The 11002-nt window shown below is 42.9% G+C and overlaps 2 protein-coding genes across 3 annotated transcripts in view; one reads left to right on the forward strand and one right to left on the reverse strand.

Moving 5' to 3' along the window:
* Positions 1-69: 69 nt before the first annotated feature.
* Positions 70-4298, reverse strand: LOC138201134 (luc7-like protein 3). Of its 2 annotated transcripts, XM_069154326.1 has the most exons (5): positions 4211-4273; positions 3876-3918; positions 3698-3791; positions 2325-2412; positions 70-1668 (listed from the first exon to the last, which is right to left on the reverse strand). In XM_069154326.1, exons 3-5 carry the CDS (start codon positions 3709-3711, stop codon positions 1057-1059), a joined length of 714 nt encoding a protein of 237 aa, XP_069010427.1. In that variant the 5' UTR covers positions 3712-3791; positions 3876-3918; positions 4211-4273; the 3' UTR covers positions 70-1056. The 2 variants fall into 2 exon arrangements, with proteins under 2 accessions (XP_069010427.1, XP_069010426.1); XM_069154325.1 differs by lacking the exon at positions 3876-3918 and having other exon boundaries at positions 4211-4298.
* Positions 4299-4513: 215 nt separating this feature from the next.
* cwc22 (CWC22 spliceosome associated protein homolog) overlaps positions 4514-11002 on the forward strand; it is a 16103-nt gene continuing 9614 nt past the window's right edge. Inside the window, exons 1-9 of the mRNA XM_069154327.1 lie at positions 4514-4604; positions 5640-5696; positions 5788-6017; positions 7299-7546; positions 8190-8441; positions 8542-8670; positions 9147-9315; positions 10015-10068; positions 10229-10364. Of these exons, the coding sequence (XP_069010428.1) occupies positions 5642-5696; positions 5788-6017; positions 7299-7546; positions 8190-8441; positions 8542-8670; positions 9147-9315; positions 10015-10068; positions 10229-10364 (1273 nt within the window). The 5' untranslated portion in view covers positions 4514-4604; positions 5640-5641. The remainder of the gene's footprint in view (positions 4605-5639; positions 5697-5787; positions 6018-7298; positions 7547-8189; positions 8442-8541; positions 8671-9146; positions 9316-10014; positions 10069-10228; positions 10365-11002) is intronic.

An 11002-nucleotide genomic window follows, 5' to 3' on the forward strand; every position in this document is an offset into this window, starting at 1 on the left:
GCTACTAGAATTCATCTCCACACCAACACACGGCAACGCAATGAGGTAAAGCAGAGGCAACAGTCGGCATCACAATACTCTTTTTAATTTGTATTTATTTTGCACAATGAAAAAACAAAACAAACACTGGTAGTGACATTCAATGAACAGCATTTTATTTAAAGACACTTGTCTTTTCTTTCTCCAGCCTTCAAACTCCAGGCGATACTGCCAGCTCACGATGACACTACTGGCACTGGTACTTTCCGTCTCTCGAGGGCATCTTTCAGCAGTCTGACGATGGCCGTCCTCTGACCACGGTTGGGGATCAGTCGTTGAGGCCTTTTCTGTTTTGTGTCCCAGGGCTTTCCGGATGCCCCGAGACACCGTTCACCGGGCAGTCCACAAGACAAGCTCATCCGCCTTCCATCTGAGGAAGAGTTGCCTCGACTGGGTGCAGCTTCGGAACGCTTTAGCCGGGCCAGCGGGCTTGAACAGGGTTGTGGAAAGCCAGAAACAGCCTATTCCCTGGGTCAGTGCATGATGCAAGTGCGTTAAAGCACACTTGACAATCATCAACAGAAGCGTCTGTGTTCTGTGAGATGGGAGCTACTCCTGCCTCAAATGAGCCATCGAATCCTAACCACAACTACCTGCAGGTTCATGTTAACAGTCACCTGTTTAAAGTGAGATGTGTTATGGAGAGCGCTTTTTTGGTGTCATGCAGACCAGGTGGACGTCCTCCGTGTGTGCTGGAGGTCACGCCTGCCGCACCGTCCTGCACAACATCCGTCTCGGCAACGGGGACCTGTTGCAGCTGAGGATGTTGCTGTGCAGGGAGCAGCAGGGGGTCCATCCAGAACCAGCACCTCCAGCGCCTCCGACCGAGGAGCCGGGGTCAGGCACTGGATGGCGATGCTGTGTTATGCACCAGATTACAATTACGCTCAGCGACTGATAGAAAAATGTATGCTGCTTGAGAGGAACCCCAAAAAATGTGTGCATTATTTGCGATTAACTGAATATCTAGTTTAACACGAATAACAGAAAGTAAGTCACAAGTTGTATTTGTTTTTTTTATTTTTTCGATAGCGTTTCTAGCAGCGCCAGGAAGCGCTCCTCCCTGGCAGCGGTTTCCCTGTCCCTCCTGTCCTCCCTGTCCCTCATCTCCCTAAAGAACCGTTCCTCCCTTTCGATAGCGTCTCTGTGTCTCCTCTCCTCCCTCTCGACAGCTTCTTGATGTCTCCTCTCCTCCCTCTCTAGAGCCTCACTGTGTCTCCTCTCTTCCCTCTCAACGGCCTCTCGATGTCGCCTCTCCTCCCCCTCTGCTCCCTCCCCGGTTCTGGGCTCCTCCTTCTCCTTCGTCTCCCCCACCACAATCTGTCTGACCTCCACCTCGAACCTCTCCTCTTTCCCCTGCACGCCCGTCAACATTTCCATGGCGTCCAAGCGCAGCCTTTTTGGGGCGGACTCCATCATGGATGTTGTGGCTGTGTCCAGTTCTGGCATCACCATAGAGGGCGGAGCCATCATCGCCATATCGTCATGGGAAGATGAGGCAATGAGGACGGGCGGGATTATCAACAGAGTGCCCCCTATTGCCTCCTCCATCAAACTGTACCACTTCCAAGATGTAGCAGAGGATTCTCCCGCCTTTGTGCAGGAAACAGCTTTGAGGCACTTCAGGTCCTGTGAAGGAAAAAACAACAACATTGATTGACACTCTGGTTTCACATCAAACATTGAAATGACATTCTTTCGACATTCCTTATTTAAATTATGTAAATTCTTTACTAACAGTATTTCCATTAAAATAGTTGTACCACAGTGGTGCCGTTATGCTTAAAGAGCATTACATTACATTTCATTTAGCTGACGCTTTCATCCAAAGCGACTTACAATAAGTGCATTTACAACCTTGAGGGTACAAAACCCAGAACAACAAGAATCAAGAAAATACAATTTCTTCAAGAAAGCCAAACTTCAAAGTGCTATCAGTAAGTGCCATGTTAAGCGCTACTAAAGTGCTACCTAAAGAGCAGTCATAGAAAGATGTAAGAATCCGGAGTTAGTTTGTGCAATGAGCACTAAACATCAGGAATAATTCATTGTGTTATATTTCGCAAATGGCACTCTTATTTCAGTAATGGCATCGGGCCACTGCTGTTGAATACATATAGAGAAAACACTGGTTTGATACATTTCCCCATAGATAATGTTTGCAAAAGAGAAAAGCAAAGAAGGTAATTATATAAAACAATAATTGACATATTCTCACATCCTACCGGCCTGATTACCTCACGAATATGGTGACGTGTTAAAAAGGGAAAAGGCAGTCAACCAACCTTATATTTTTGTTTGAGGTTCTCCCATTTCTTTTTAACGAAGGCTGGGTTCACCCTCCCTTCCAGGCCTCGACTAGCAATGTAGGTTCTGTTTACGACACAACTGGATCACAATGATGGAAATACACTGCATGCAGTATAAATGTATAGAAAACGGTGTATAGCCGTGTAGGTGAGGGTTCATATGATTTAGTTAACTGTGACTTCAGAGTGGGGAGGAAAAGAAAAGCTCCATTTTACCTCCTTTTTGAGACACTCGACTGAGCGCTTCTTATCGCTCAGTGGTGCCGGTCTTAATGTCATTAATGCGGCAAGTTGTAATTAAAAAAACATGAAACAGCTGTATTTTTGTTTGCGTTAATTAGGAAACCAATTCTTTTAATCATGGCTTGACGATGAAGAATATTTTTATGTTATTCACTAGACTATAGATGGCTGGATGGATGATAGACAGATAGATAGATAGATGTTTAGATAGACAGACAGATAGATAGATAGATGTTTAGATAGATAGATAGATAGATAGATAGATAGATAGATAGATAGATAGACAGACAGACAGATAGATGTTTAGATAGATAGATAGATAGATAGATAGATAGATAGATAGATAGATAGATAGATAGATGAATGGATAGATAGATAGACAGATAGATGTTTAGATAGATAGACAGATAGATGTTTAGATAGATAGATAGATGAATGGATAGATAGATAGATAGACAGATAGACAGATAGATAGATAGATAGATAGATAGATAGATGAATGGATAGATAGATAGATAGATAGATAGACAGATAGATGTTTAGATAGATAGACAGATAGATAGATAGATAGATAGATAGATAGATAGATAGATAGATAGATGAATGGATAGATAGATAGATAGACAGATAGATGTTTAGATAGATAGACAGATGTTTAGATAGATAGACAGATAGACAGATAGACAGATAGATAGATAGATAGATGGATAGACAGATAGATGTTTAGATAGATAGATAGATAGATAGATAGATAGATAGATAGATAGATAGATAGATAGATGAATGGATAGATAGATAGATAGATAGACAGATAGATGTTTAGATAGATAGATGAATGGATAGATAGATAGATGAATGGATAGATAGATAGATATTTTATTTATCCTGCAAGGAGAATTTTTTTTTTCCGCTACAGCAGCATGTACATGTAAAGTAGTTTCATAGTTTAGGCCAACTTTTTTTTTATGCCAATCAAACGAAAGGCATGAAATGCACCGAACCGGAAAAAACAACGGCCACAAAACCGCGATATGAAACGGACACCGTGATCATTTGAAGACCTCTTCCCCCCCCCAAATATTTACATCTGATATGAGTTCACTCACTCGTATCCGCTCATGGCTGCATTCCGCCTCCCTGTGAACAAGGATGCGTTTGCAGCCCGCCACGCAATCAGGGACCTTGTGTCCTCATCCGACCCTGGTGAAGACCAGAGAGTGTGCAGACATCAGATCAAAAACCAGAAACTGCTTAAATATGCAGATACGAGGTGTCGTGGCTGACCTGCCTACATTTACCCCGGCTGGTCTACCGAGCTGACGGCAAGCTGCAAATATTTACAACACGTCAAGCCACTGACAAAACACATCTGATTGCACTTTTTTTTTTTTTTTTTTTTCCTGCAGAAAAGACGATATTAGAGCCTAGAATTTGCAACATAACACACAATGTGTGTCCTACAATGTGCCGCTGTTAGCCAGCTAGCTTTCATTCACGACTATCGTTAACAGTGCTAAACATTTCAGAATTAGCTCAGTAAATAAACTCACGTGTGCTATCCAACAAAAGTATATAACAGTGTTTAAAAATGGATTTGTGTGTGGGCGTGCACAGCTTACATTTGTAAAATGCGGGTTTAGCCTCGAGAGCATAAGCGACATCAACGGTGGCCATTTTTAACTGTTTATAAACACCTTGTTAAGTCCCTCCTTTTCCGCTACGAAGAGGTGTCCAAGCATTTAATATTCCGCTTACGAGCACCCACGGAGCACTCGCATGTTTGAATACTTGACGGTATGAACCCACTAAATGCACTCAAATAGCAAACGCAAGGTGCGTTTTGTACGTCAATTGACACACGCGAGCGACGGGATCATTTTATTGTGAAATCCGGAAGCGGTCTTGTAGCCCCGGAAGTGACGTCGGAGTATCGTAGGAAGTTTTCCGCCACAAGAACGATTTTGTGAAGTGATTTTTTTTTTTTAGGAGACGTCCGGGGGTGAAAACAAAACGGTAAGGGAATATTTAAAGCGAACAAAAGTCAAAAGAAAAACACGGCGTTTCTACTCAGAGACGGAGAAGAACAAAATCTCGAGGTTATGAGCAAAAGAGCAGCAAAAATAGCCGCGAGTTTAGCGTGTTGCAGCTACGATAGTATTAGCAGGCTAAGCTAAGTTTAGCGCGTTCAAACACATGGCGACAAAACTGGCTGAAAATGGAGCGACGGATGTCACCGGTGTTATAACGAGACTTTCATTATTGATTTGGACGTACACACTTATTTATTTTGTAAAAAAAAAAAAAAGCAGCTTTTTCTTTTAGCGGTGTTAGCTGTTCCAGCACGTTAGCTTACAACCAAAATAGTGAGAAACGTTAAAGGCATTAAAGGTTCATTTCACCCCAAAAAAAACAACAACAGGCAAAGGTCAGGTCGGTATTATCTGCTGTGGGTCTAAAATATGTCTCTCTCTGAGATGAACACCAGGAAATAACCTTTGAAAAACCACTGCGAAAACGAAGTAAATACGAGCTATATTAACAGGAAATGAAACGGTACCTATTTTGTAGTTGCATTCATTTTTATTCAAGCCAAAGTTAGACAGCATAGAGATCCAAAACATGAGCTGTTTGTGGGGCCAACAATCACAGCAGAGACACGCAGCTCCATGGCCGGTGGACAGCTGCTAAAAGAAAGAACAGAAACTATGCCAGCGAGGGAACTGAATGGAGAGACAACAGACAATAAGCAAAAAAAAAAAAAAAACTATGGGAGAGAAAAAACAGGAAGTTCATGAGATGTAATGGGGAGATATGAGTGTATAAAGAGTGAACATCTGAGATGGCTTCTGCTGACGATTTGACAACAAAAAAAAGTAGATTATTCGGGCCTATAAATTAGCTCTGGGTGATATTTGGATATTTTATTGTATTGTGATACAGACACAAGGTTATCTTAAAGTATTTAGTTTTGCTTTTTTTTTTTTTTTTCCCCAGAGCAATGGATGACACCTTTCTTATTTATTTTGCTTATGTGTGTTTGTTTGTCAGGTATGGACTCTCCAGGCAGAAGTCGAAGTCCTAGTCCTGCACAGAGAGAACAGAGTGGTGAGTGAAACCAGCCGTTTATACTTCATGCTGTAGATCTTGTAGATTTTATATTTGATGTCCCAACACTGCTCTCCGTCTCTGTCCGCAGGACCTTCAGAGGATGAGTCCGGTCCTGCAGCACCGAGGCCTCAGCAGCCGAACTCGGTGGAGAGAAGCCCCAAAGAGCGTCCCTCCCCTCGGGCCAGTCCTGCAGGCCGTAGCTCCTCCAGAAGCGCCGCCTCCGACAGCTCTGACAGCAGCAGCAGCAGCAGCAGTGATGATGAGGATGAAAATCACAGTGCAATGAGAAAGATTAGGAGCAGCGTGGCTCAGATAAAAGTAAGTAAGGACCAAAGTGGATGTTACATGCTCTGATTGCTGTGTACTTCCGGCAGTGTGAAGTAGAAAAGACTAATGTCTCCTAACAAGTTCAGGGGTTTGACAAATTTATGTCGGAAGCATTTTTATATTTGAGCATTTGCAGGACTTATAGCTCCTTATTTGAAAATGGTGCGGTGACCAGCCACAGTGGAGCGAGAAACATCAGTAGTACCAGAATAATAAAATTAAACTGAAAAAAACTTCCTAGGGCCCTGCAGTACTCTAAACAAGTATTCGAGATTCCCATTGTAAAGAGAAATTGCTGTTTGTGTCTGTAAATATTGCCTCTTCTCCGAATTCAGAATCTTATCTGCATGTTAGCGCAGTCACCGATGTGATGGACTTGGTTTTGATAATGGTTGTGGTGATTTTTAGTCGTTTTGTTTTACTTTGGTAAATGTGCTCAAGAGCTCAAGATAATTGATTCATTCTTATGTCACCAAATCTTAAAAATGATGAAAGATGGCCTGTCGCAAAATCATAGAGCCTGAAGTGACATCTTGAAATGGAATTTGTCCAATCAAGATTCCAAAAACCAAAAGATATTCAGTTTATTATGATGTGAGACACAGAAATGCTGCAAGTCATCACAGTGTGGAAACTGGAACTCAACAGTGTTTTGCATTTTATCACCATCTCTGCTTGATAAATGACTGAAGCAATCTTTTGATTGATCATTACAATTCAAGAAATAAGACTATTTCCCAAAACGATTCCTTTAAAATGGGATTATGTTGCTTTTGAAAAAAGTGGATGTGTAGGAGTCTTCAACTCGCAAAGTCGATTTCAGGTCAGGCTTTTGGAATGTTTTGCAATTCTGGACAGCTGGTGTGAACAAACTGCTTAGTCTGAAGAGTCAGTTACCACGGCAACAGACCCATTTTAAGCCAGAGACAGTGACGTTGGGCGAAGTAGCCAGGGTTGAAGTCAGCAGGGAAGATTCACGTGAGTGACCAGAGTAGAAACACTGAATAAAGATGCAGCTTGTTGACTGACAGAATCACAAATGAAAGAGGACTTTGTGTCCATTACAGTCATCTTAGACTTGAGCTCCCCAGGTACCTACAGGCTTTTACTTAATGCAGGAGCTGAGCCAAACAGACTACGCTGCTGGGTTGTCTCTCTGTCCAGATTTTGAAAAGCCTTTTGTGTTTCTCCATTGTCATCTTCTGTTATCTGAGGTGTCCGAGTCCATCCTTCATCTGTGAAGACTAAAACTCTGCTTGTTTCTTGTTTCAGAGGTCCAAATCCAGAGAGAAAGACAGATCCAGATCATGGGACCAGGACAGATCCAGATCCAGGGAAAAAGATGGGTCCAGATCCAAATCAAGAGACAGATCGAGATCCAGGGGACGAGACCGGTCCAGATCCAGAGAGAGAGACAGATCCAGATCCAGAGGAAGAGATCGGTCCAGGTCACGAGGACGCGACAGATCCAGAGAGAGAGACCGGGACTGGGATCACTACGACAGAAGGCGCTACGCTCGGTAACCAACAGACACACAAACAGAGGTTGTAATTGACTTGTAGCCATTTTAGTAAGTTGTTTTTTAACTTTAAAGTTAACAGTTTTTATTTTAATTAAAAAATTTCAGAACAAATCACAGACTTCCTTCTGTAATGGTCCTGACTGTATCTCTGCCACATGACTGCCTAAAAGTCGTGACATGTAGATTTGATGAGAGTAAAACAAAGATTCTCATTGTACAAACTGCATTAAAACACTGAGTAGTTACCTACTGAACGTCTTCAAGATTTTACACTTTTTAAAAAAAAATTTTTTTTAAGCTAATCTTGCTGTCTCTGTAAACATAAACATCAGACTCTATCTAACCCTAAAACTACCAGACGTATTTAAGCAGCTCCAGACCAGGGATCTGTACTACACAGCAGGATTGAGGGTTAGTGAGGGAACTTCAGGTTTAAGCCTGAGTTTTGAAAGAGTTATCAAGGTATGTTGAATTTGCTTCCTCGTTCTGTCCCTGCTTGACTTGAGAGTTTCTTACAGGAGCTTTAATGAGCCCAACAACTGTGTTACAACAGTTTACTCTCCTCAAATGAGTCCAAGTCAAAAATGATGTAACCGAAAAGTGACTTTTACTCTTGTGTCTTCCTCCCTGCTCTGCTCAGAGATCGCTATGACGATCGGCGTGACGACAGGGATGGGCGTTTTGATCGGCGGGGCAATCGGGACGATGAGTTCGAGCACAGGAGGCGGGGACGCTCTGCCTCTCCTCCTGACAGGGAGCCGGTTGCAGCTGACGAGCCGCCCGTCAAGAAGAAAAAGGAGGAGATCGATCCAATCCTGACGAGGACCGGTGGCGCCTACATCCCCCCCGCCAAGCTGCGCATGATGCAGCAGCAAATCACTGACAAGAGCAGGTAAAAATGTGTTTAGTTATTTCTTTTATATACTCAAAAGATCTTGTTTTTTTAACTGATGGAGTCAGTCATTTTAACTGATGCCCCACCCCCTTTGCAGCCTGGCCTATCAGAGGATGAGCTGGGAGGCCCTGAAGAAGTCCATCAACGGTCTGATCAACAAAGTCAACGTATCCAACATTGTCAACATCATCCAGGAGCTGCTGCAGGAAAACATCGTGAGGGGGAGGTAAACAATAACCCACACACACAAACAAACAAACAAACTGCACATTAACACTGACTATTTGTCCTTGACAGCACAATTAACCTTTTTGGCAGTCAAATACACTTCAGGACACATTAGAGCCTTGTGTGAAGTTTAAGTGACATGTGAAGTTGAGCTGAGTTTGCTTTAGTGTTCATATTTCTTTGAAAATTAATTCGATGATGTAAATTCAAAGGTAAAACTTCGCGCAACAAAAGGGCTGACAGGCAAATCATTTATTGGCTTTGTTACAGTCACACTTCATGGAGCGCCTGTCTGCCTCTTCACCATCAACTGTCTTAAGAGAGGATTATAAAAAAAAAAAAAAAATCTTAAAAAGAGACATGTCACCAGATTAGTGTGACTGATGGCTCTGGAGGTCATATGCTGCTTGAGTGACAGCCGGCCTAACCTCCCCTGTAACTACTTACCTGTCTGTTTGTCTGTCCGTCTGTCAGAGGTACGCTCGCTCGCTCGGTGCTCCAGGCTCAGGCTGCGTCCCCCATCTTCACTCACGTCTACTCTGCCGTCGTCGCCATCATCAACTCAAAGTTCCCTCAGATCGGAGAGCTGATCCTCAAACGCCTCATCCTGACCTTCAGGAGGAGCTACCGCCGCAACCTTAAGGTATCTGTCTGTCTGTTTGTTTTGTAGTTTATTAGTGGATCAACGGGTGGTCTATGTGGTGGAGATGATTTGATTCGATTTTGGAGCATCTCGCTGCATACATTTGCACATTTATGAGCTTGAACTGAACATTTTAGAAACTTCTATTTGTATTGTTTGTGACAAACTATAAGTATTTTAAGCACACATGTTGTGGTGGATATCAATGCAGTCAAGAACCCTTTAATCCAAATTGTGTAGCTTTACCTCCAGTTATACTTTAAATTTCATTTTAGTAGACTTACAGCAGGAGTCGATTTATTTTTTTGGCTCATAGATCACTGGAGTGAGAGGCTAAAAATAGTGCCCTATTTCTATGTCTTTTAGTAGAAAATTGGTTTTGACTGGAGAATCGATCTGAATCTATTCCCACCTCTAGTGACGGAGGTGGAAGTGATCCAACCTGAGCAGACTGGAGCCTTATGAGTCCAAAGTACTGTGATGAGACAGAAACTGGAGCTCAATAAGAGAAATAACTGGCAGTCTGGGAAGCTTTTGAGCAGTGTCCAGACTGTGTGTGTTCACCTGCTGCAGTTTAGACTATTTAATTGTCTATAAAAAAAAACAAAAACAGTCTTTTCTCTTTTATTAACTGTGTATTAGTGTTCTTAGCATTTGTGTTAGTCATGTATTAAAACCAATATGTGTTTTGTTTTTCAGCAACAATGTCTGACAGCCTCAAAGTTTGTGGCTCATCTCATCAACCAGAACGTGGTAGGTACTTTTTTTTTATGATTTCAATATTGAGCGAGAGTTTGAATTTTGGCGTCCGGCTGTAATGAGGCGTGTTTACCTCTCTCTCTCTCTCTCTCTCTCTCTCTCTCTCCCCCCCTCCCTCCCTCCCTCTTTCCTCCTCGGGATTTCTCGGCTTCAGGCCCACGAGGTTTTGTGTCTGGAGATGCTCACACTGCTTCTGGAGCGTCCCACCGACGACAGCGTGGAGGTCTCCATCGCCTTCCTGAAGGAGTGTGGGCTCAAACTGACCGAGGTCTCCCCCCGAGGAATCAACGGTACGTTAACTCATCAACATTAATGTCCTCACAGATGAGTCTGAGGTGAGGGCAAAGACTCATTCCAGTTAGAGTCAAATATTAATCGGTGAATCATCGTTATTACAAACAAAAATGCCAAACACTCCACGGTCATAGCTCCTAAAATGAAGGATTTGCTGCTTTTGTCTTTGTTATGTCTTCATAAAGAGAGAGAGCGAGTGAGCAGCGACAGCCATTCAGCCTGGTTTTATAAGAAACATTTACCACTTTCACGTAGTATTTACCCAGCAGTGATGGTAAACGTAGTCATGGACACACGGCTCTGCATCAGCGTCCAACAAAAACTGCTCACTCTGAAATTGATTGCAGCAGAATGACTCAGTTTCTTGAACAAAGGCACCACCAGTCGCTGTTTCCTCTCCGGCCGTACCTTCTTACACGGCTAATGCAGCTGAAGGGTGCTGCTTTTTCTTCTTGAATACATATGGCTGAATATCTGAGTCAGCCAAAACAGTGTTGGAAACGTAGCGAGACACACTCCCAGTGAAGTGAACCAGGTTCTTTTGTTTTGCTGTGACATCTAGAGCACCCTCTGGCTGCCTCAGACAACTGATTTAACACGTAGTTCTTCCGACCACCAGCTAAGTCACTGGATA

The sequence above is a fragment of the Embiotoca jacksoni genome, unplaced genomic scaffold (assembly GCF_022577435.1).
Source record: "Embiotoca jacksoni isolate LCO1_2020_lvr unplaced genomic scaffold, fEmbJac1.0.p SCAF_2, whole genome shotgun sequence".
In the NCBI taxonomy this organism is placed as follows: Eukaryota; Metazoa; Chordata; class Actinopteri; family Embiotocidae; genus Embiotoca; species Embiotoca jacksoni.

Coding starts and splice junctions, on each gene's coding strand:
- LOC138201134 (XM_069154325.1), bottom strand. CDS start 4,265: ATGGCCACCGTTGATGTCGCTTATGCTCTCGAGGCTAAACCCGCATTT. Junction 2,413..3,697: donor GCAGCCATGAGCGGATACGA/GTGAGTGAACTC, acceptor TGTCGTAAACAG/AACCTACATTGCTAGTCGAG. Junction 1,669..2,324: donor ACCTCAAACAAAAATATAAG/GTTGGTTGACTG, acceptor TTTCCTTCACAG/GACCTGAAGTGCCTCAAAGC.